The 25,836-nt window shown below is 44.7% G+C and overlaps 1 protein-coding gene and 1 long non-coding RNA gene across 4 annotated transcripts in view; one reads left to right on the top strand and one right to left on the bottom strand.

The window, feature by feature from the left end:
* The window catches only part of TAF4B (TATA-box binding protein associated factor 4b), a 94,655-nt gene that overhangs the window by 8,491 nt on the left and 60,328 nt on the right, over positions 1-25,836 (bottom strand). The window contains exon 15 of one of the 2 annotated variants that reach the window (XM_085052718.1): positions 14,886-16,866. The exons of the other annotated variant lie outside the window; for it this stretch is intronic. Within the exon in view, the coding sequence (XP_084908844.1) occupies positions 16,699-16,866 (168 nt within the window). The 3' untranslated portion in view covers positions 14,886-16,698. Of the gene's footprint in view, positions 1-14,885; positions 16,867-25,836 lie in introns of those variants that run through there. 2 annotated transcript variants of the gene reach the window in all.
* On the top strand, positions 16,828-24,486 carry LOC146441926 (uncharacterized). 2 transcript variants are annotated; one of them, XR_014850081.1, is made up of 3 exons: positions 16,828-19,156; positions 19,767-19,868; positions 23,118-24,486. It is a non-coding gene; the product is annotated as an uncharacterized LOC146441926 (long non-coding RNA). The 2 variants fall into 2 exon arrangements; XR_014850080.1 differs by lacking the exon at positions 23,118-24,486 and having other exon boundaries at positions 19,767-22,995.

The following is a 25,836-nucleotide window of genomic DNA, read 5'->3' as shown; positions in this document are numbered from 1 at the left end:
GTTTGGGGTTCTAACAGGACAGACTGGGGAAAAGGGCTCCAGAAGATACCACCAGCTTTTCATGGAAGGGGTTTGCCTGCATGTCTTCTTTCCCTTGGGGTCTGTGCTGCCCTTGCATCTGGGGGAAGAGTGGTGGGAAGTGGTCCCCCACCCTGCCCATGGGGCAAGGGACTTGCTGGTCCTTTGCTGGTGGATGTAGTACAGAGAAGTCTGAGTCAGGCAGCTGATTTGGCAGTTTGTGGCATACCAGGAGCATGCATGGTGCAGACTTGCTTGAACTGAGTGAACTCTGTAAGGGCCTTGTCAGGGATACAAAGGGTTTCTTCTGGAGAAAAGTGTTGCCTATGAGGGTCCCTAAGCTTTGCAAAGCATGGAAGTGAGCACAGTGCTCTGAAAGGAGTGGGATGGACTGTGATGGACTACTATGCCAGCACAGATGTGGGCTGCCAGGGAAAACAGCCCCTAGTGTTATCTAAAAGCTGAATGTTTTCCTGGGAAGGATCATGAAGGAGAGATGAAATATACCTGGAACATGACTACTGGAAATATCACTGAATGCAGAGCTTGTTGCCTTTTACACCAGCTACTTTGAAAAGCAACCTCATCCTGCAAGGTCTGCTTTGTCCTTCAGACTCCCACCTTTTGTGATAAGCAACATGTGTATTACTTTGTCCATTGCTCCCTGTGCATTCATTATGTGGTGACATATGATGTGGTGATGACACTGAAGCCACCTGTTGATTGCCCAAGGGTTGAAAAGGGTTGGCCTGGAATGGAAAATATTGTCACTAAGACCTTCACACATGGATTGGTGGGTTGGTTGGTTGGTTGGTTGGTTGGTGATTACAGACTATGAAGGAATGAGCAAGTAGAGCCTGGGCAGTTTTCCTGCAAACACTGTGGTGTAAATTTATCCTGTAGATGTTGGGGTAGCCTTATTCATGGAGGTTAAAGCACACAATAGGAGAAACCGCCATGTTAGTAAAGCTTGCAGAAATATAACATATATGAAAGTATTTCCAGTGCTTCCATCTCCCCAGAAGTAAACAGAAATTAAAATGTACTCTAAGTTTGCACACACAGAATCATTAACTTTGTATAGTTAGGGACTAGAGGGAGGGAGGGAAGGGGGATTTTTGGTAGAATTTTTTTCTTTTTTTTTTTTTTTTTGCCCCAGGCAAAATTTTCAACATTAACTAATTAATGTTTATAAAGCACTTTGCATATATAGTGCCTTTCATCAGGGGATCTCCAAGTATTAGATTATATTATCTTGAAGGCCCCAGGCCTGTGCATACTAGCCCTATAAAGTATTAGCCTTATAAACTTTAGTAATTCACTTTGGGTTTTTTCCTGGGTTTTTTTTTGGTTGGGTTTTTAATCTTCCCTCTTCTGAAAATGTGCCGAGCATTTTGGCTGTGTATGTAAAAAGGTGGTAAAAAGTGTGGTGTCAGCCAGAATGACCATATGAAAACTCAGGGCTCCATAATGAACTCTTGAATCCTCTAATTGCCAGAGCTGGGGAGTAGAAACTGTGCCAAACTAAAATTCAAATATAAACCCCACCCATCAAGAAGGGGTCAGGAGAAGGCATCATCACTGGTGGGAGAAACAGCTCTTACATTTGCTCTGGTAATGACCGTGGGCATTAGGGTAAAAAGAGGAAGAAAGGGAGACCTGTGATCTCTAGCAGCATCAGGAGACAAACCCCTTGCTCCAGCTTGGGGGTGAGCTGGTGGCTCTTCTGTACTGCATTAAATTTCTGTTACTGGTGGCTGGAGGCTTGGAAGGCCGGGATGGGCATGAAAATGGCCACATTTAGCCCATCTGGAGTGTCTCCATTGCTGCCATCCTCCTGGGCAGAGGCAGGAGGTAGAGTACCCCAAAGCCATGCCAACAGTAGTGAATCTCCCATGTGCTAAATCTGAAAAGCTTGCTTGGGTGTGGGCTCAGTGGATGACTCAAACAATTACTTAACAATAGCTGCTTGCGTGAGCTGGCAGGGATGAAGCCAGGTTCACAATGGAAAAAATGTGTGGGCATCTCAGCTTTAGCGAAACACATGGGGAGCAGACTTGCTGCTGCATGCAGGAACTACCAACAGAGAAAGCAAGGCCTTGGGGAGCAGAAACTTGACAAGGACAAGGCAAAGGATGTCTTTGCCCTTACTTGCACATCTTACAGGTGGAATTCCCCCAGCTGAATTTAGCTGGATAAGGGCTGCTACTCTGAGAGAAAGGCTGAGCAGCAAATCCAGTCTTTTGAAGAGTCAGCGGTATTCAGAACTCCAGAATGGAGCTATCCCTTGTGAGGCCATCTTGTCCAGACTAAAGTGCTCTGTCGTCAGTGAAAGTTCACAGAAAGGATGGGAAATCCCTCCCTTTTCAAAGGAGAGGAGAGTTCAGCAGGGTGATGGCATGTGTAGCTACAACCAGACAGGTAGCTAGAAACAACCTGATAGCTCTTCAGAGCCTGCACACACTGAAGAACTTTATGGGGAGCTTGGAACAGGTAAAAGTGCTTACTTGCTGTTTGTGGGCTGACATTCCAAATCTCAAAATATCCACTCAGCATGCATCTCCCAAGAGAGAGACAGCTGGAAGAAGTGTGCAAGGGGGTTTTGGGAAATGGATCTCCAGATAGATTGTGGGCAGTGTCTGGATGTGAAAAAACATGTCAGGAAACCTAGCAAGTAGGAATCACTCACCAAGCTGGCAATATGGATAAGAGCTTGGTATGCTAAGCCTTGCACCCTGCACTGTACACTCTTCCAAGGAAGAGTGGGAAGTCCACAAAGATCTGGAGGGTGCTCACTATGTTGAACTAGAGCAGCATTCAGATGGAGATGCAACTGTAGCAGAGCTCTTGCTCTCAGAGAGCAGGCAGAGACATCTTTGTCGTGTCCACATGCTTTATCCCTGGAGCCAGAGCTGTGGGAGAGCAGGAGGCCCAAGTCTTGTGTTGGCAAATGTCCTAAGAAGCATGGCCCACATATGTTGCTTTGTTGTTGCAACCAAGAGAGGGTTGCGAGGGCCAGCTGTACATTGAAAGTGAAGAGAGAGCAAACTTTCCTCCTCTGGAGACACCACAGTGCAGAGAGCTGGCCAGGGTGCAGCCAAAGGTTCCATCACCTTGCGCCAACCAGCAGCGTAGACTGATGTACTCTATATGATTGTGGTGAAGATTGAGATGGACCTGTCTTTTTCTCTCCCCTTCAGGCAGCTGTGGTTATAGAGAGACTGGGAGAAGAGGAATCAAAGCAAGAACTATGCTGCAATACAGGTGGGTCTGTCCTCCTGGGCTCCGAGCGTGCTCTTCTGGGATCACCAAGTGTGCTGGATGCATTTTGCTCTGCCAGCTTCTCCTGCACTTTATGCACTGTGTTTGACCCCTGCTGGCAAGTGTGTATTTATATTGGCAAATGAAGCCATCTACCAGATAAAGGGCCTCTAATGAGGCAGGCACGGTTACGAAGGGTCGCTGCCACAAGCTGTCCGTGTACACATCACACTTGCCTCTTCTTTGATGCAGATGCTTCACTTACAGGTCAAGCTGATATGTCTGGTCCTTCAGGCCAGGATACTCCCACACTTGCTTGACATGCAGCAGGAGGGAGTGGTTGATGCTGTTGATATTACCTCCAACCTAGGGCAAGCGTGGATTAATCCACACTCGTCAACAGGGAGCAAGGCACCTTTTCCCTTTCACTGAACTGAGGAAGCAATGTTGCTGCACCAGGCCCTTGGGAACCTGGAGCCAGGCATGACAACTCACAGGTAATCACAGATGGGCTGTGAGTCACTCCTGCCCTGGAAGCTGACCAGCTTCTGCTCATCAGCTACCATTGCAAGAGCTGCAGCTCCTGTTAGATGTGAGTGGTTTTGCTGCCTGCTGGTTGCTGTCCATCCAGTTGGAAGTCACCTGTACTCCTCTTCCACAGGTGGGTGGTAGGAATGCTTTGGAGCAAAATATGATGCTTGGCTTTTGAAGGAGAAAGGCTGTGAGGTTTACCCATTGCACAGCCTCAGCTCCACCCCTCACCAAAGCAGGTGCACTGCCAACTGCAGTCTTCAGCCTCAGCAGGTCTGGGAGAACTGGGGCTCTTTGGTTGCTCTTTCCATTTGCATGCAATTCCCTCTAACTTCTGAATCTTCTCCCTGCGACAGGTAATTTGCCTACCTGACAGGAGCTCAGGAAGAGCCATGCAGCCTGGGATTTCCCCACATTTCACACCAATGAGTCTTGACTGGTACGAGTTGAGATGTAAGAGCAACAAGGAAGCAACACATAAGGATGAAAGTGGCTTCTGCTAAAACATGAGAGATGTTGGTGCAGCCCAGGGAGGCAACACTACCATGCTGGTCTTGGGTAGACCATCTCATGATGTTGTGTAGCCAATCATCTAGGGAGTCCTCTCCCATGGATGTCATGCTGTTCCTCTGGTAGGGACAGTGGTAGCTGAATTGTAGCATTACCAAGAGCTTGCAAAAAGACCAACATAATGGTGTGCCAGCACCAGTAGCTGAGGGACTCCAAAGGGAGACAAGAAAGGACTTGCAGCAAAGCTGACTCTGCAAGGCTGAGTTGGGCAACTACAGTTTAGATCAGTTATAGATCTAGAGGCCCTCAAGTGAGGCAGGAGACACAGGAAGCTTCCCTCTCCTGCCAGCACATCCATATTTGGTGGTGTGGGTGAAGGCTGCTCACTGCCTGGGGGCTCAGGCACCAACAAATTGGGCCACTTAGTCCAGCACAGAGAAAGTTTGCCACAGTACTCTTCTCAGGTTTTGGGTAACTTTGGGGGAGGAGGTATTAATTTGTACCCCCAGATAAAAAAGTTTCAGCTCTGTCTTAAGCCAAGCTCTTGCATAGTACAGAAAACAATTCATGTCCCTCCAGAACAGGTGTTGCAGGCAACTCTCCATACCTCAGGCAGTGCTGAGCTGGTTTCATGGCCCAGGCTATGTACATCTTTGGACTATTCAAAGCTGCGTCTCTCTCTTATTAAAGTCTGAGGACTAAATAGAGATGCCTCTTCCTCACCACCTATCCACAGGGAGGAGAATAACCCTGATGCAAACAGCTGTTGCTCCCCACCATGGCAAGGTGGGCACTGGGGCTCAGCTGCCCTTCCAGGCAGCTCACCAGGGATATGAGGGAGCAGCAGTGATGCCCCACAGTGGGGGAGAGCACTGCAATGAGGCTTAGGGCATTTGGAGGGCATGATGACCATCTTGGGCTCCAGCACAGGGAGGATGGGTTTATAAGCATGTGTAAGCTTCAATTCCAGGCCACCAACACTCTCTCCCCAAGGGAGGGCATACAGCTTCCCCTATGGCATTGAAAACATGGAGGGAAATACCCTTCAGAAACTGCCCAGATTTCATACTTGGAATTCAGACCACCAGTCTTGTGATTCCTGGAGATCTGATTCATGCTTTTTGAACATGTGGGTTTGGCAATCCTGTGCTTACACTTAGAGCCATTTTCCAACCCCTTATTTTCCCCAGAGGTGTTCTTACTTTTCCCTTTTTTACTCTTGTACACATGAAATAAACTGCTTGGGGGTTAGGGGGTTGTTACTGATAGCAAAACTCATCTATTAAATTCACAGTGAGTTGCTCACTAAATAACACAAAAAAAATTCCCCACAATTTTATAGTCTAAACCAACCACAGCAGGTTGGAGCGACTCCTCACGGCTTTTGCTTTGCCTTGGGGCAGGATATACTAGGCAAGGGCTTTTCTCCCCAAGGAGCAGCAGGAAAATGCTGTGCCCCCACTGCAGCCATGCTGGGTGTGGCAGACAAACCCTGTACCATTGTGGAGGACATGACCTGTCTGTCCCCACATGCTTTTGTAGAAAAGGTGAGCTCCTGCCCCCACCAGCTGCTCTGCGGAGGGAGGTCTGGGTACACACAGGCATTTAAGACCCTAAGAGAGCATCTAAGGGCCTTTCCTGGGGTCATGAAAACAGGATGATTTTGTTCTGGGAGATTTAATGTGAGAGTTTTGGACCCACATTAATTTGGACCAGCAAAAATCCCATTTTTTCTCTCATATATTTCTTTTGTGCAGTCACAGAAAGGACTGTATCTTTATCACCGTAGATATCAACCAGGGGCATAAGTAATACCTCAGCTCAAAGAAACAATATTAATTATCCAAACCCTGTGTTGAGCACCATTTGTATTCCCTTAGACAGCCTGCTGCTGGCACAATGTAAGGCAAAACCATGAACCCATGGGAGTGGAGACTGTTTTCCTGTTCCTGTGAGAACTCCCTGCCCATTTGAAGACAGAGCAAAATCAGGGAGCAAAAGGGAACCTTGTGTGAGGGAGGCAGTTTATGAACTGCCAGCCCCAAAGTGGCCCCACACACTCGGAGGCATTACAATATGTGACCTTTCAGTCAGTTTAGGATTCACAGCTAATTTCAAGAAAAGGCTTTGTTGTGGTAAATATTAGGAAGGTATAATATAGTGCTGTCCTTGGTCTACATTGCCTCAAGCAACATGCCATGGACATCCACAGAGGATGGCACAGTGGGAAAGGGAACTACCAAAAACTAGATGGAGGGAAATCCCCAACACAATGTTTTAGCTGCTGAGAAGTGAGTGCTTCCTTCTCGTGGCATTCTCTGTGATGCCACAGAAGCCTCACAACAGCAAGTTTTTATTGGCATCACAGCAAAGCCCAGCTTGAAGGAGACATCTGAAACAGCTTAATAGCCTAAAAGCACTGCAGCTGCTTGGGACAGCCTGCCTTATTTCTGCAGGAGGTGCATACAGGAATCTAGGGAAGGAAAACTGCTCCACCCTGGCTGTCCTTCCCTGGGGAAAAGGGAAACTGCATCTCTGGCACTTTGGGAATGCAGAAATGACAGCAGAGACCTGTGCAATCAGCACTCCTCAAGGCCCTCCAGAAGTTACATTCAAGGTTTGGAAGTTCTCGAGATCACAATTACAACAGGACTGACATTGCCTGGTCATTAACAAAGATAATGGGAGAGAAAGTAACTGAGCCCTGTTTTAGCCCTGTTCAAAGGGATTTAATGTCTCAACATGCTGACAGGGACCCCCAAGTGCTCACAGTTCCTGCCTGGACAACAGGTTTGCAATAAAGCTTTGTGAGCTGTCCACTCAGACAAGGGGTAGCTGAGGAGTTGTTTGTGCAGGAGAGGAGATGCCTCCTATGGGAGGCAATCAAACCAGCAAGCCTGAAGAAGGCTGAGAAATGATGGTAGTCATCCAAGGGAAACAAGTTATTTGAGGGATGGGGAGGAGAATGGAAGCAGCCATGGAAGCTGAAGAGGAAGGCAAGTTTTTTTGGGCAGAGCAGAAGTGCCCAACAGCTGTGAAAGATGAGGGTGGAAGCACCTGGTCGGGGTGTTTCACTGAGCATTTCACTTGGGTTTTGCCTGAGTTAAAGTCAGGCTGGAGAGTGCCTGGATGAAGCAGACAGTTCCCTCCCAGTTCAAAATTCACTGAATCATCATAGTGGAGTAGACGGGCAGAATCACATTCCTTGATCTTCTGACCACACTGCTTTTGATGCAGACCAGGACACAGTTGGTTTTCCAGGCTGCAAGTATATGTTGCCTGCTCATGTCCAGCCTCTCACCCACCAGCATCTCCAAGTCCTTCTCAGCAGGGCTGTTTTCAAGTGACTTCTCCCAGGCTGTACTCATCTCTGGGGTTGCCCCAACACAGGTGCAGAAGTTGCACTTGGTCTTAAACCTCATGAGGTTTCCATGGGCCCACTTCTTGAGCTTATCCAGGTCCCTCTGGATAGCATCCTTCAGGTGTGTCAACTGCACCACTCAGCTGGGTGTCATCTGCAAACTTGCTGAAGGTGCACTCAATCCTTCTATCTATGTCATTAGTGAAGATATTAAATAAAACTGGTCCCAATATAACCACTTGTCACTGATGTCCTTCAGGACTCTGAGCCCTCGACCACTATCCTCCGGATATGACCATCCAACCAATTTCTTAACCATCTAACAATCCATCCTTCAAATCCATCTCTCTCTAATTTAGAGAAAAGGATGTTGTAGGATACCATGTCAAAGGCTTTACAGAAATCCAGTTAGATTACATCTGTAGCCCTTCCCTTGTCCCCTGATATAGTCACTCCATCACAGAAGGCCACTGGGTTGGTCAGGCAGGATTTGCCCTTGGTGAAGCTGTGTTTGGTAAAGCTGTGCCCAAATCACCTCCCTGTCCTCCATGTGCCTTAGCACAGCTTTTAGGAGGATCTGTGCCATAATCTTCCCAGATACAAGAGGTGAAGCTGACAGGTTGGTAGCTCCCAGGGTGATCCATTCTACCCTCTCTAAAGATGAATACAATGTTTCCCTTTTTCCAGGCATCTTGGTCTTCAGCTGAGTGGTATGACTTTTCAAATATCATGGAGGGTGGCTTAGCATCTACATCAGCCAATTCCCCCAGGACTCTGGGATGCATCTCATCAGGTCCCACAGACTTATATATACTCAGGTTCCTCAGGTGGTCATGCTTACACAGTGGGAAACAGTTTGCACCCCAAGTCCCCATCCTGCTGTCCAGCCAGTCAAGAGGTGTGGAAGAGAGGTTGCCATTGAAGACTGAAGCCAAAAAATTGTTGAGTAACTCAGCTTTTCCTCATCCACTGTCACCAGTATCCCAGCATTGTTTATTAGTGGGGATACACCATCTTAGACCCTCAAAACATCATTCCCAGGGCTTAAAACTCTGAGAAAGAGCAGTGGCCAGGGAGACGAAAAAGGGCAGTGGCCAGGGAGACGAGCAAGGGAAGGCAGGCAGTATTACAGCAGGTTTGTGCAAGGCACGAGCAGGGGGGCAAAATGCAAAACCAATGCAGGTGTGGGGGTAAAGGGGCAGTGGGAAGAAGATCTGACACCACAGAAAACAGGTTGGAGGGAATGAAGGACAAGAGTGGGAAAGAGGAGCCAGGTCACTGCACCTGCATCTCGGTCAGATGTGCCTGGGGACGTTTGTTCAAAGAACTAGGGAGTGCTGGTGCCACATCCCGATGGGAGGAACTCAAGCCCCTTATGTAAGGCTTGCTGCCCGTGATGGAGATTGGCTTCTCAAAGACACTCCTCAATGAGGGAAGTGCCTGAGGAGGCTTGTGCCATGTCAGAGTAAGGAGCACCCAGGGAACCAGCCGGCTGGTTCAGGGGCACCCAGGGAACCAGCCGGTTGGCTCAGTGAGGGCTCAGAGCCCCCCAGCCAGGCCTCCCACCCGCCCTCTGGCCGAGAGCCGCCGGACCCAGCGCGGCGCACCAGGGCAGGGCCTTCCCCAGGCGCTGGGCCGGGCCGGGCTGGGCAGGCCCGGCCGCCCCGGGGAGAAGGGCGGTGCTGGCGCCTCTGGGCCCAGAGCCAAGCAGGAGGCTTTCTCGAGGCTTTCTCAAGGCTCCCTCCGCCAGCGCAGCCTCGCCGCCCTTCCCGGGGCTGGGTCCCCGCGCAGGAGCTGCCGGCGAGTCAATGCCAGCTCCCGCCATCCATCGCCCTGTGCCACCCACCCTGCCCCAGCCCTGTGCTGCTTCCACTTCATGTGGCGGGTGCCGCCCCAGGCGGGTGACAGCTATGGAGGAATTTTAAATCTCTTCTTGAGCCCTTCTTTAAATCATCCGTGTGTTTCTGGGGTAGGGGAGAAAATCACCAAAAGAGGCAGCACCCTACCCTCTTCCACTGTGCGAGGGCTGGGTGGCACCTGCCCGTCTTTCTTCCCTGGGGGATGCTAAACCTGGGGTCAGCTCGGCTTCCCCGCTCCCAGACGTGGCTCGGGACTTCAGAAAGTTGAGCTTGTAAAGGAGAAAAAGCCTGAAAAGGCAGACGTCTGTCTCAGGAGACGGAGGAGCCTCACCCAGGTACAGGGAGGTCTGGAAGAGTCTGGTCCCTGCAAAGTTTTCATCCCTGCAAAGTTTTTACTTGATCAGGACTACAGAGAAAGAAAAAAAAAAAAAAGAAAGAAAGAAAAATAAGGCTCCTGACTCACTCTCTTCCCAAGACTGCCCTAGCCCAGGGCATTTTCCCTGCCTTGGGAAGTGTTGCAAAATTTGAGTTTGCCCTGGAGGTATCTCTCACTAATTACTGGATATCCTGGTTTTGTGTAAGGACATAGGCAGAACCTTCCCACAGGTTCTTATTTACCGCATGGGAAAAAAACTCGAAATGCTGATTTCTCTTTCAGCATCCCCAGCAGACTGCTGTGAAGGGCTGATTGCACACTTGAGGGGATCTTTTTCTGGAGCCATCCTCCCCAGCTCTGGGGCATCACTCACCAACAGTTCCTAAGAAGTGTGGAATTTCAAAGGCAAAAACAAGCTTACTTTTAATATTTGCCCTCTGTACCTGAAGTTTGGGTCACTTTCAATTTTTTTCCCCCCTGTAATAAAGAGGGCTAAAGCTTTCAAATTAGAAGCAAAGACTGAGAGCTGTGTGAGATGAGGACTCTTTGAGTTCGCACCACCTGCCAGCCAGTCTGCAAAGGGCTTAGGAATGGGCTGGTGAAAGGCAGGGTGCAGCAAATTACAGACCTGGCTCTGACAAGAGGTAACACAAGCCTGATTACCACCTCAGCTTGACACAAGACAGATGCTCACACGGGCTGTAAGCCTCCAGCCGTGGTTCATTCACATCAGTAGAAGAAAACTGCTTCAGCTTTGAGATGTTGAGTAGCCCACACTGTATCTACACATCTCCTGGTATGTCTAATGTAGCCTAGGCTACACATCATCTTCTTATTCCATCCTTTTCTTTCAGCATCAGGCCACTGACTCCCATGGACAGCATGTGGCCCCCATCCCTCATCCCACACTGGCTCTGTTCTGTGCTGGTGATAGTCCTTGCCACTCCTTCAAACAGAGATGAGATGAGAAAAGTGTTGTCCAAATGTTAAGAGACGTGAAGTCAAAAATGAAAATGGCATGGAGCAGGAAGGAACCATCTAAGGATTTCTTCCTCAGTAAGTCTGCTTCATTAAATACACAGCATGCCTACACATATCCACCTGCTTTGTTTCTAGAAAGGCCCTCTTCTGTCTTTTCTGTAAAAGAAAGCCTCCACCAGAATGCATGTAAAGGTGTCACTGAAGCTCCTGCAGAGAGGAGTGAGCTCTGTTTTCCATCCTTTGTATGCCTTCTCCTTTTCCTACCTTTCCTTCTTGAGACTTCCCACTGATCAGCTCTTCAAGGGAGTCTATTCTCGGCCCAATTTTGCACAAAGGTATCAAAGGATTTTAATGTATTAAAACTTGAAACCTCTTAAAGAGAGAAGATAAATTACCTCCTTCCTCCCTCTCTCCTTGCTGGAGTTTCACACCTGGGAGCTGTTGTAACTCAGTCTTTACATAAAGTAGAGTATTTCTTTTTAAAAGTTACTCAGTCATCCTTGTACACACAGAGTACATGTATATTCACACATAATTACTTGAAAAAAACCCCTTCCTTCCAGTTTCTAAGAACAGACATAAGAAACACCTTAAAATAACTGTAAATAATAAACCCTGTCATGCTAAACACTTCAAAGTGGAAGAGCAAATATCTCAAGAAGCTTGGGGAACTACACGTAATTATGAATTAGCTCTCAAAAACAGATACAGATGATCTGTCTGATAATTTCTCATTTCAAATAGATTTAAAAATAATATTCCCTGTGATCTGGTAGAGACAGTAACTGCTTACTGATAACTGCAGAGCAGTTATCAAGCAAAGCCTGTGGAGCAGGAGCGTGGCATGCCAAGCTGCTGAGATGGACTTTTTTGCCTTAGCAGTACCTATGCAGAAGAGCCCCACCTTTGCTCTCTCCTACGGGGACACAGCCCCAGGGGAGGTGGTCTTTCAGTGACACTACAAATGGGCAGAAATCTGGTGAAAAACATACTGTTTACCCTCTGGTGCCTCGGTGTGTGGGTCCTGACACCACTCAGTGCCCACCTGAATCACACAAGACATGCCTCTGTATGTCTTGTGTGATTCTTTGCTACTTCTGAGACACAGGCTGACAATGAGAGACGTGGAAGAGCTGTGGGACTGTGAGATGGGGGTTGGGGAAGAGAATGGATGACCATCTCTGATAGGGTGTTCAGCAGGAACTTTGGATAGCTCTGTCAGGGAAACATCCCTTGGAAGATGGGAGGTACCTACTGCTGTAAGGACCTGGTAGAAAACCTTTGACTGAAGTAGGACTTAAGGGCAGAAGTCTTGGCCACCATGAAACACCAACTTCTTGCAAGGATCTTCTCCATGCAGAGAAAGTAGCAGCCTCAGAGCTGCGAGCTGACCTCTGCCACCATCTCCTTCCATCCAAGAACAACCATTCAAATCCAGGATGAAAACCCTCATTCCCACCCCCCACCCCCCCTTCACAGCAAAAGCCCTCTCAAAACCAGGCTTCCAGGAGGGAAACTGAAGCAGGGAATCATAAGGAGAGACTGGGTAGCAAAGTTATCAGCTAACATGCCGGAATAGCTACAGAGATCAGGCAATGAGTGACCAGCTCATGCCTATAATAGAAGAGGAAAGAAGAGGCCATAGGAGCAAGGACTAATATATGTCAAAGGAAGAGACGATGCTTATTGCTTATTCTTTCAGTGTTACAAAGCCAAATGGGGTGCTTGTCGAGGTTACAGAAGGCCTGCACCAAGTGAAACACTGGCCTTGAGGCCTGCAGACAAGCAGCCTTTCTATCCAACGAGGGTGGGACCAGCCACTGACATGTGGTAACAAGCCCAGAACCGAAAGTTGCAGAACAGAGAGGTCCAGTGTGCTGTGCTCTTCAGTCTTGGTACTCAGTTTTGCACCCCTCCAAGGAGTGAAGCCTTCAGTACAGATTGTAGTTATTTTCAGAGCTGCAGGCTCCAGCTGTGGGACTTGGGATAACAATGGCTGCATCCAGCTTTTCGAGCTTAAGTAGACATTGCACAGGCTACGTGCAGAGGGAAGGAAGAGTGTACAGCACTTGGCCTCAGAAAGCCAGCAGCTCTCATTTGAAAAGCTGCTGGGAACAAGCCCATTTCACCAAGTCCGATCACTTGGACTGTCTGCCCCTTCAGGATATCCTCACTTGCTTTAGTCTTTCCCTCTTCACCCCAGTGATAACAAATGAAGAGGAAAGCAAAGAACAGAGCAAAGAGATGAACCTGGAGAACAGCTGACAGCACTTTTGTTCAGCACAGTGCACTCACATGGCAGGACACAGGTGCCTACAAAGAGAGGGGGCCTAGAACAACTTGATGCAAACAGTAGCCTTAAGCTACTCGTGTCAAAGTGTCCAAGAGAGTGCAATGGCTTTGAGGAATCATCCAGCAATGTCTCACAGTCCCCTGCTACCTTCCTCATTAAACCTCGAACAAAGCTGCAGGGTGTGTTAGTGCACTCCAGCTAGGCTTTCCCAGGGGGAGAAGGGAAAAGCTGGAGTCAAAGACAGTGCAAAGGGCTGGATTCAGTGCTAAGACTTGAAAATGGCAATAAAATGAAAAAGCAGCAGTTGGAGGAGAAACAGTACAGGCCCCCTTTTGTCACCAGTACCACACAAAACTTGGCATACTATACTGCTGAAAGAGTAGTAAAGAGTAAGCAACAACAGCTTCCCCCCACCCCAGCTGTATATACCCTTTTCTCTAATGGTTGAGCACTCCAGTGGCAGGGATAGTTGCCCAGCCAGCTCAGTACATCAGAAACAGACACAAGGGTAGCAGGCCAACTGCAGAGCAGGAAGTGCCTGGAGCAAACTTTGGAGCCCTCCTGGCACTGGTGGCACAGACAGTTCCCCTTGGTTCCCAAGCTTGAACATGAGCATACTGAGAACGAAAAGGCAAGGAAGCATAATAGCAGGTTTTGTCCTCATCACCTTATGACTGGGATTTTCGTATTCCCATAAGGGGCAGGAAGATTGGGGAAAAGCATGGAAGTGAACCCCTGGTGATCTCTCCTTTAACTCCTCATGTAGCTGAGCAAAGCCCAGGTATCTGCTAAATGCCACTTCAGAGGACACTTTTCTCAGAAGCGAAGCTGAGCTCCAATGCGAGGCAGGATGAATTCTTGGCAGGGAGACATGTATTTTGTTTTTGCACCAAGGACAACGCTGGTGCAAAAAGCTTTGGCCTAAAGACCTGCTGAAAAACCTTTTTGAAAACATCTGCTACTCTTTACTGCGTATGATTTTTGAGTTTGAGGGGTGTTTTGGGAGTGGTGTGGGTGTGGACATGACATGCCAGGGAAGAGGCAGCACACAGGGAGAATCTACTGGTGAGAGACAGCTTGCTCTGGCAGCAGTAAAAGCATGTGATCTGCATCATAGGCAGGTCATAAAAACACCTGAATCATCCATCATCCTTTTGATATATCTATTTATCAATTATTTTTTCCAACATATTTCACTTTAGTATCACATTGGTTTAAAGAAGCGAAAGAGGCAGGCCAATATGCAGATTCTCTTTGTGGTTCTCCAACCTTAATTAATTGTGAGTTGCTTTAAAAATAATTTAGGACAGTGCTTCCACAGCACATTGCTGAAGTCTGACACAGTTTGTGCTTTCACTTCCCAGAACATGTGTGAAGCTCTCACCTCTGCCCAGCTGTTAACAAAAACCCCACAACCCAGTCTCTGTGCTGACTGAGAGGAGGAAATCAGACATGAGAGATTGCTTTTTCTCCCTGCCCACCCCTCCCCTTTCAAGTAATCCTTTACTCTGTCACCTACTTCTGTTTAAAACCCCTTCAAACAGAGAGGTTTATAGTTAATATGTCACGTGAGGAAACCATGCCAGCTCCTGCAATGGGCAGACAGCTGGGGCTCGCTCTTGGAGTCACACCATTAGTCGTGGTGCTGACAACTTCAGATGCTGAACTTCTCATGAAAGGAAACAAAGTCAACAATTTATTATTTTTAATAAAATAATTGCTTTAATACAGTATTTAAAATAATTTTTAACATCTGATCAATAAGATACAGTACACAAATATGGAAAATGCTGCACTTTACATAAAAAGTAAAGCTAAGCATTTAATTATACAAAACAATTTTGCCTGATGCCATCAATATCTTGCAAACTATAGTTTAGTCAAAGTACTGCTTTTCTTACATATATATATATATATATGCTATATATACATATATAAATAACTTACAGCATTCTTTTACTAGATTTGTTTACTACTGTTCCAACAAAAAACAACATAACTGATTCACAACTTAGTGAATTTGGTAACCATCTGCAGTGGTTCTGACAGTGGAGGGTGTGTGAATAGTTGCTTCAAGTTTTGAAGCAGCATGCCAAGTAACCATAGGAAGCTTGTTCTTTCAAAGAAAAAAAATTCAGCAGGAAGCCATTCAATAGTTGGTTAGTGCATGGTGCTAATAATGTTCTGTGTTCAATCCCTGTGCAGGACATTCACTTAAGAATTGGACTTGATGATCCTTGAGGGATCCCTTCCAACTCAGGATATTCTGTGATTCTGTGAATGCAGTCAGTGCCTTTCCCACCAGTCCTGGGAAATAGCCATGCTATACAGCACTGTGTCATGGAAGGCAACATGTTTGCAGGCTGGGGAGAAGGGTGACCCAGAGGGCTTTCCTTCCACCACAAGGCAGTCTTTACCAGCAAGTAGACAATCTTTGAATCTGTTCTAACAGTCTTTATAATCTGGAGTCCTCCTCCTCACTGAATGAAAACAAAGCAACTGTCTAAATACATTCTATTTGAGAAGTTTCCCTGTTACACCCCATTAAAGTATTAAATCAATATTCTACAGCAGTGAATCCTGTGCTTTGCAAACACTGCTCCTCTCCTTAAGAGGGTCTTCAGCTGCAGAGTTTCAATGCATCTCAATTTTTCCCTTTCTTGTAGCTAGCACAGGTTGTTTTTGTAATTTCTTTCCACATCTATGCTCAAGTTCAATGCTATTTTTTCTATCAGAGAAGGATAAACTGTTTCTCCTGCTTACCCTTCCTTTTTAGGATCTTTCACTCTGTATTTTTAGTAACTCCAAATTTTCCCTGAACATCCAAGTATGCCCTAACTACACTGTGTGATGTACTTCAATCACAAGAATGACTGATTTGTCCTCCTTCCCTCAGTCTCTTTCTTGGAGGAAAGGCTGAGGGCAACTGAGGCAAGTGTGGGGTAGAAAGAACCCCTCATTCCATTTGCTTGCTACTTTGATCTCCACAAATGAACATCCAGTAGTAATTCTAAGCCCAGAAAATTTAAGATGTTGAGTCAGACAGGCAGTACATTAGCATGTTGACTGACTGCTGGCTCACGATTAAATACAGTTGCCATGCTATGCTGTGCCATTATAGTGATACTTGTTTCCCTAAATAAGATTGGATTGGAAGGTGGCACTACACATAGAAGAGATGTTGCAGACTCCAGAGTACTGAAGCAAGTGACATACATAAACTAGGGACACTTACCAAGCCCTCAGAGCTTGTAAAACAGTTAAATGCAAGCATGTAGGTGCTTATGTGTGCAGCTCAGTGTTTCCACTGGTTTACAGACTGATTTAAGCCAAATATTATTAAAAACCTTACAGGTGCTAAGTTAGGTATTTAATAAAAATGTTTATCTGTAAACAAGAGTTATCCTTACAACGGATCATTTTCCAGAAACTGGAATTTCAAGACAGTGCAACAATGTTTCAGTGTTTTCTTTGGCAGTAGACAGCAAGGTGAAATGCAAGATTCAAATCACTTCAGAAGAGCACGGTACAAGTGTAGAGAATGCTTCATCTCCCTGTCTTGTTCCATGCAGAATATCAAGTCCCTGAGACAGACACGGGTTACTCTTGGACAGAGCTTCTGCTTTGTAAAGCTAAAACCTGGTGATCCAGCAGCAATTCCATTGCCATTCAAACCCTACATGGGGGAGAGATTAAAAAAAAAAAAAAAATCAGAAACATTAGAATTTCATGTGACTACAAGTTTTAACCAAACTGGTTGGATTATATTGCCTACTTGTAAAAATTAGCCTGTGATGTTCAGCTTTCCATGTTGAAAACAAAATCCAAAAATCTTTGCACATTAGATACTGAAAAAGACAAAGCAAGCTCTTGCCAGCTGATGGTTTATTTCAGTCAAAGCAACCACAAAGTTCTTTCTTCCTTTAAAATTGTATTACTACAGTAAGCTAAATAAGAACCATATCACTGAAGCCTGCTAAACAGATGCTTGCACTGAGACAGGACAAGCCAACTAAGAAGGTATTAACACTGTACCTGTGCAGAGCCCCAGGTTTTGCACAGCTCTTACTACCGCTTGCTCCAGAGGTTTCCATCTCTTCATGAAAAAAATCATCACTGTGAGTGTGCCCTAGCTTTGGAACATGGTCAGGAGAAACTCTCATCCCAGTCATCATCTGTGCTCTGTCCTTTAAGGGAGCAAAAAATACTCACGGAAAGCATCCAGATATTCGGAACATTGTACCTGAGCCTATCAATCTCAGTCAGCTGCCTTGCTTGGTTATGAAAATACAGTTGGTAGGAGATGATGATGTTTAGTAGTTTCACATTCAAGCTACTGGAACGAGCAACACCCATGCTTTCCAAAATGCCCCAAGATTTATTATTAGGGGTGGGAAGGAGGAAGATTACCATGAGCCGCACAATAGACTGGCTACTTATCTTGGAGCCAATCTGTGCTGCACAGCCAGTCTCTTATCACTACTGGAGGGTTCTTGGTAATGAATGTAATTTGTACAAATACGAGTGCTCAGTCTCTGTAACTTCAGCAAGGCAATGCCTGCCAGCATCAACACCACTTGGAGATGGTGTTGCTTGGATGCAGTGTTAACTATATCAATTCTTACCCTAACACTCTCTGCAAGACTTCAGCAAAATGACTTACCCACTTTGCTTAGAGAAATCTGTTTAAACCCTCCATTTATTAGAAATGAATACCACTGCTGGACTACCTATAGCAGCAAACACTACTGTTGTTAGGGTGGAAGCATTGAAATTTATTAAAAATATAAAGAGATTCACCAGAAAGCAGACGCTAGCCACAGAAAACCCAGGGCACATTGCAGAAATGGAAGCTGTATTTTTTACAAGCAGCACACAGGGTATTCAGCACCATTTCATTTGCTTTACAGTCAATACTATTAAACACTATGAAATGCCATCATTTGAAACTTTCAGTTTGTTAAATGGCTTGGAACAAATGTGTGCGTGGGGAAGACTGCTGGCCACATTGCACAGAGGGCACTGCTGTCCTGGTAAGACACAGAAGGGTCACAGTTCAAGTTTGTCATATGACAACCCTGAAGGATCCAGGGAAAAGATAGCTCTGCAACGCAGCTGCCAGCACGGGTTGAAAAGGAGGTCAGTCCAACAGGATGCAGCAGAAGGCCTGAGGCAATGTTATAAATGAAACAAACCCCAAGGGTTTTCAGTAACCCAACAGCAATGTCCTTTATAATTCAAAGAACTTTATTGAGGTGAAAGTATTTTCTCTCAAAATAAGTCATTAGACTAGAAGTCTTACCTTTAAAAAGACACCAAACAAAGCCACCTCAAGCCTGTTCACTCTTACAAAAAGGAGGCAGACAGCACAAATCCCCCAGCCTGCTTTGGAAGCTGTTGTAGCTGCAAGATGCTACAACACGGCAGAAGCACCAAGCTGCCTGTGTTTCAGACAGAGTTATGGATTTGTTTATTCTTAAATTCTTACCCATCATGCAAAGTGCAGAGACATAATGCAACATTATGCTGTAATACCACATCCAAAGCCAAAGCTTATCCTGGGCCCCTTGATGGCTAACAAAGCCAGTTCACAGCTCTACATTTCCCATAGCATCACTCTGGCTTATCAAAGCTACCAAGTACAGCATTTCAGAGGCCAGGAGCTCTTTGACAACCAACAGCTGCTACCACAAGTTAAAAGAAAAAGTCCTTCTCTCAAAGTACATGCTGGTTTAAAATTAAAGAAACTAACAGACAGCTTGGGTCATCCCAGTCCAGATAGGGACCATGCTGGGGAATCCACTTTTAAGTAAATTTATACAGTGATGAGCACTATCTCCTTTTAGCTGCTGTATTCCACAGTTGTATTGAAACACTGTTTTCTCATGGTTTTGTTTCAGAATTTGGACCAAGACCAATTTGGTCTGAGAGCTGCACATCCTAATGAACCATCATGGATGCCTCTGGTAATGTCCAAGACTTTACTGAAGAAATGCCCAGCTCTGAGCTGTCAAGTTGACACAAGGGACACTTTAAGGGAGAGTCCTCTGCTGCTCAGTTCTCAGAGCCTCCACTTGAGAAAATTCCTATTGGGCAGTAGATCAACCTTGTCTGGCCCTAGGCAACAGTCAATAATCCTCTCCTTTACATTTCACATACCCCTTCCTCAAAAGCACAGAGCTTTTGAGACCTGGAAAATACCAGCCCAATCCTTGCTCCCAGACATCTCTATTATGTTCCTCCATGTCAGGCAGCAACCACTTGTGTCTTGCTGTTTTGGGGGATCCTTCACTTTTTCAGCATACCCCAAGACAGATTTGTCTGTTTCAAGGGGACGTGAAAAGTGCTGCTTTTCAACCAGGTCGCAGTCAAGTACAAAGATAAGCAAATAGAAAATGCATCCCTGTAGAATCAATTCTAGCAAAGGGTACTGCAACCAGCCTGCATCCCCCCTTCTGCAACATCTAATTATTAGTGCTTTAATTAGAAACTACTTCTTTTTTTCTCTCTCTTTTTTGTTACCCTCAAGTTCCTGTCTTTCACTGAACCCTCACCACTCTGTCTTCCTTCCAAAAGGGAAATGACACAGAGACATGCAGACCAGGAGGGCCAGCTATCAGTGTAGACTCTACCAGTCAGCCTGGGTATCACAGCTGACAGACCCTGTTTGTAAGCCAGGTAAGGCACTGCAGCAGTGTAACTCTGCACCACTGTAAACCACCCTTCCCAGTACTGAGACCACCAGCTGGATTAAAATCAGCCCCAGGAGGTCACAAGAGCAGCAGTCCTGCTTTTGAACTATCCTCAGAATTGAGCCCAATAAGCAGCTTTTCTACAGCAGCACACTGTCACCCTTAGAGCCTTTTACACACACCTGACAGAGATCAATTACACTCACTGATCTTGGCAGCAGAACACATTGTGGAACTGCTGCTGTAGTCCCAAGCTGTTGAGCAGCCAGCTTTGTTCAGAGGTTGCTCTGGAAACCTGATTTAAGATCTCTAGAGCTCTCTCCAGTGGCTGGATGGAGAATTAAATACCAACTCTCTGAAAAGGCAAGAGTGAAGTTAATACAGAGCCACCATCACCACCTTACTTCTAGCCTGCAAGGTATCCGGAGCATGACATCTGCAAGTTTGGATCATGGATACTGACAAGGATTTCCAAACTGCTCAGAGCTATCCTACAGGCCCTGACACAAAGCTGAGAGAGGTCTGCAAACACCTTCCTCCCCACCAAGTTCCGGGCAGGTTCAATGAGCTGTTCCTGGTGGAGCACACACTCCCTTCCCAAATTCAATGACTTCACACCAACCAAAATTCAAAATTTTTAACTCTTGGGAGGGAGGTGCTTTAAGGGAGAAAAGTGTTCAGTCAAATGTTAAAAGTCAAGCCAAGAGTTCTCATTTCAATTTTTGGTGTGGTATAAACATACCACAATCCCAGAGCCAAGATCTCAAGAGAGTGAACTGTTATTGCAGCTCTGCTGCACATTATAAAAATACCACCAACAGAAGGAAGCAAAGTCATGAAACAATTTTCAATGACACCTCCACACACTGAAAAATGACAGCTGTGTGCAGCAGAGATGTTATTGAGAGGTGGTAGGAGCACCTAGTGAATTGAAGCAAAAGCATCAGGTTCAACCCCCACCTCTGTCACATGTGGTCACACTGAGGTCACTGATATCTGGTGTATGCTGTACTTGGTTTCTCAGCTGTAAAACACAGAACATATATCCTGTCTTATAGGAGAAAAAAGGTTAAAAAACCATTAACACATTGTGTTCAAACACTTACCTGAGTCTTCCCCAGCAGCCGGGAGAAAGGAACAGACCCTGTCAAAATTGTGACATTTTTGCTTGTACAAACAAGTGCCTGATTTAGGCCAGAGAAAACAAAGTGAAAGAAGTTGACAGTAGTTTGGTGACAAGCTGGCCTACTGATGCTGCCTATTCTAACAAACCTCGGTCTCACAGAAATACTCCCACATTCACAACACTAAAATATTACATTACTCAATATTTATATGATTCATTTCTAAAAAGAAAGTTGGTTGTGTTAGGCTGGGGTCTGATGATTTGATTTTATTTTTTAACCTTATAGACCATTAGGGTAGCTCAAGTCAATGGCTGAAGGACTCTGAGCTCTATATCCAGGCTGCTTCTTGTGCAGCTGAAAACAAATGTGTATTTATGATGTTATCTGCAGCCTACAAAAAGCCTCACGAAGCTGTCAGATCTATATAATAGAAAACTCCATTCAACTACACATTTTTCTTCAGAGTTTATTGCAACATTCCTACAAGTCCTTTCAAATGTAGGCAACAACATGTTTTACATATTGAAACAAATTACTGTGAATGCAATGTCAGTTTATTCACTTTTATGCCCAAGATTCATGTACGCATGTCACTTCGTATGGGTACATCAGATGCTTAATCTGTACCTGGAGGTAATGAATACTATACAAATATGTCATGTTAGTTAATAGACAATTATTAAGCTGAAATTTTCTGGCTCTTTGCCACATCATTTTAAGCAATGTATTGTCAACTAAATTATAAATCTCTTGACCCTTCACATGTCATCAACATTTGTGCGTTACCAATATGTTCAGCCTAAAGCTACAATGCAATTAGTCATTTAAATTGCAGATATCTTTCACATATAAGAAGAATTAAGTTCATCTCTAGCACAGAGAAGACACGATATGGACCAATGAACTGCATTTCTGAAGTGTATGAATGGCAGTCGAGAATATTTTTGCCTATTTACATGGGGAAAAAATTCAGATCAAGTGTATGGGCTAGACTGACAGGAGCCAGGAAATTCAGCACAGAAACTGAAACTCTCTAGCTGACAGAGCTGTGCTTAGTTAGGTCTTGAAACAGATAACTAAGAAGCTGAAGACATTTTATAATTGCAATAACTTTTAGCTCCCTTCTTCCCCAAAGGTATGACCATGTCATAGACACTTCAGTTGTCCAAGAGCTTAAATAAGAACCAGAAATTTAAATCAAGACTCTGCATACATTAAGCATATGCAAAGCAGAAAAAACCTTACCCTCCAGTATCACTTTAGACCTGTGGGCTGGGGGAAGGGGTGACAGAGACAGAAGGAGACACAGAGAAAGTGAGGGAAACTGCTGAAGTGTAGAAACAGATTTTGTAGCCTGGTTATGAACACCTACTTGTATATAAGTAGTCCAATTTGAAGTGATTGCCTTTCAATTAATCTTATGCAGCTTCTAAGAAAATACTTTAGCAGACTATCATGTACCAATGCCAAAGACCAGGCAGTGGCCTTGTTGCACAGGGAGCAGCAAACTTATCATTTGCTACAGAGCCAATTCATGCCTTTAAATTCACACTTAGTCATATCCTTAACCGTAGCTGATGAATTGTGCTAACATTTTCTCTAATCAGAAGAGCTTATGGCCAAAAAGGTGGCTGTAGCTTCTATAGTTACCACTTACAATAACATAAACTTACATATTCCTTAAATACATACATCATTTCTGGGGAAAAAAAAAAAAAGAAGCAATTTTATTGTCTAATTCTCACACACCAGAAAAACAAATCATGTCTCTTCCCCAGTCGCTTGGAAGAGTTGGGTTTACTTCCATTCTGCAGAAAGGACTTGTTGCTCAAAGGCTTAGTTCTTCCTCAGTCAACCTAAAGAGCATTTCCAAAGCTTAAATAAGCACCATGTACAGAATATGCTTAATCAACATGCATACCAGCATCCCAGAGCTGTAAAGCAAGAAGGGTAAGTTTAAGTTCTGCTAACAATGATCAGATGTGACAGACACAAGAGAAGATGACAAGCTCATTTCCTCCACCCACAGTCAATACTAAAAATGGAACAATGACCACTGTGGTAAACAAGGCATTTCTCCCATTTTTGCTTGCCAAATTTCTTTGCAGAAGGAGAATGCAAGCTTATGTGTGGACTGCTGTGTATTAGATGTGCACAATCCTGGAAGTATCACATTATTTTAAGTCTGCTGGCCAGGGCTAGGAGTTTGACAGAAGGAAAGTACTTGAATGGCCCTGCACTGACCACAGGATATCAGCTGCATGATTTACTTATGTAGCAACTGCTTCCAGTAGCTTGAGCTTCCACAGCAAAGCCAGACTACCTGTGTCAAGGCAAGACCCACACTTACTAACAGAGCAACCAGTCTTGGCAGGGGACAGAACAGACACAAGCAGTGTCTGGAAGGAGGAATTTCCTGTGCCATTGGATCTGGCAAAAAGAAAGAAAAGACACAAGATGTTACACCCCTGAGTCAATCAGTGGAACCAGCCTGGAAGAAAGCAAGTGAAGAACACAGCACCAACAGCACTTCAGGGCAGGACAGACTGCATAATTTCTAAGTACTTAATGTGTTATCATGGAGCCAGAAAATTAATGAAAAGCAAGCAGTCTACCCCAACAGATTACACAGAAGTACAAGCATCCAACTAAGTTTTCCTGTACAAAGTAAAAGAAAGACCCAACCACAGTATTCAGATGACAACAGCAAGTGTAACAGCCAGTATTCTGAGTCTACTTTCAAAAACATCTGTAGACTTTTTTTCCTCCCTGTTGCATAATTCTGCACAAATGCAGAGTTCTCAGTTCAAGGCCAAAGATGACTTGGCACCCAAGACACCTCTAAATGGAAGGAAAGAGAGTTTAAGGACTTGGAATTGTAGTCTTCAAATTTCTAAGATTCCAGTTACAGTAGGAATGAGACAAAGATGTTTCCAAAATCGCTTTGTCAACAGAAAAGCAGTAAAACTTAATAAAAAATATTAAAAAATCCTTGACTATTTATCAGCATTGAAAACATTATGGGGCGTGTTACCAACCAATAAAAACTATGAAACAGAACAAAGAATTGGGAAAATGAGTCTGTGGTTTCAAGTTTACTTTTTTCTTATGTGTTATAGAAGTGTCCTCCCTTCCCAAGATGAGTTAGTTTTCAATTCTTCCTCCCCTTTAATTCATTACTGTTTACCACATGCCCTCCAACTAGGGGAGGAGGAGAGGTGGGTAACAAATGCACAAACCCCAAGACACATATAAATCAAATCCAAAGGCCTCTCCCCCTCATTGTATCCAAAAGTGTCCAGAGGGATAAGAATGAGAGAGATGAAGATATTGCCACCTCTGGATTACAAGTAGCACCAATTAACACATTTTCACAATAGAGAGATTTTCTTACCAGGGCTTTCTCAAATTACTCTTTCTGAACAATACCATTCAAATGTTAAGTTGCAGTGAAGAGAACATGCAAAACTACCCAAACTAGTGTTTCCAACAAGAAAGGAAAAAGAATTCCCATTATACTGATGCCTTTTTCTTTTTTTAAAATTCGGCCTAGAGCATTAGCCTTAATTTTTCATTCCAAGATCATCATGGATTTCAACTTCAGCGATGCATAAGCAATCATGGTAATATACAGTTTACTCTTTCTTTATTGGTTTTAGGTCCAAATTAGTTGGCAGGCACTTCTCTGGACAAGAGTCTCTTTCTGTACTTGTTACACTATGAGGTGATGAGGCTGCTGGCAAGCAGGCTTCTAGCTGGAAAGCACATGCTTGTGTCACCACATGTTCTAGTTACCACATTAAAATGACTTGGTCCAGGTCTCCTGGAAAGACCAAGTAAAGAAAGCACAATTTTAGAGACCAAAATAAGATGAATGTGCAGCAATCATGTGCTCAACTATCTCAGGAAAAAGACTTTTCGGAAGAGGTGCAAAGCCAGGTGCTGGACTGTGGAGAAATAGAAAACCTCGGGCTGAAGAATCATCCCAGTTAAACACAGATACTTGTTTGTGTGTAAATTAGCATATCATGCTCCCTAAAATGCTGGTTTTAGCCTTTCACATTTACTGCAACAGTAGGCAGCAGATCCAACCAACCCAGTCTGTTGAACTGAACTTTTCCAGTACCCATTACGTTTTGGTACTGAATAAAGAAAGGCAAATACACGACAAATTTACTTGCACAGTTTCACTTTTTAAATACATATTGTAGCTGATTATTTCTTCCCCATCTCCTTACGGTTTCAGTTTATGTCAATGATTGCTTGAAACAATTCCTTTCCAAATACCTTACGGTTTCAGTTTATGTCAATGATTGCTTGAAACAATTCCTTTCCTTTAATTATTGCAGTAGACAACCATGGAAAGAAGCTGTACAGAGCTAACATGGCCATAAGAGACACAAACATTGTACAAAAACATTACGCCAAGAAAGTTGAAGTCTTAGTTAAAAATACAGTTAGCATCAGTGATTTCACTCAATTATGTTAAATATCATTCATATTCAGGAGTAACTTCTTCTACCATACCTCTCTACTAAGTTATTAGGCTTCAAAAATAATAATAAAAGAATGTCACAAGAGTATTATACACAGATTTACTCCTAGTCATTGCACAGTCTAGAAGTTCTGACATTTAAGATTATTTGAGAGTAAAGCTGTATTTTGTCTGTATTTGCAATTTGAAATGAGAAAGCACATCCTGCCTGTTTAAATTATTCTCAGACAGGTTGCCCAAAAAGATGATTTTAAAGATGCCCAAATGTGTATCAGCCTAAGGCCATATTGTACTTGCTTTCAGTTTCAAAGACCTCCTTTCATCTCTGAAGA

Source organism: Lichenostomus cassidix, chromosome 2 (assembly GCF_008360975.1).
Source record: "Lichenostomus cassidix isolate B80296 chromosome 2, HeHo_3.0, whole genome shotgun sequence".
Classification (NCBI taxonomy): Eukaryota; Metazoa; Chordata; class Aves; order Passeriformes; family Meliphagidae; genus Lichenostomus; species Lichenostomus cassidix.
This window is presented reverse-complemented; position numbering and strand designations above follow the sequence as displayed.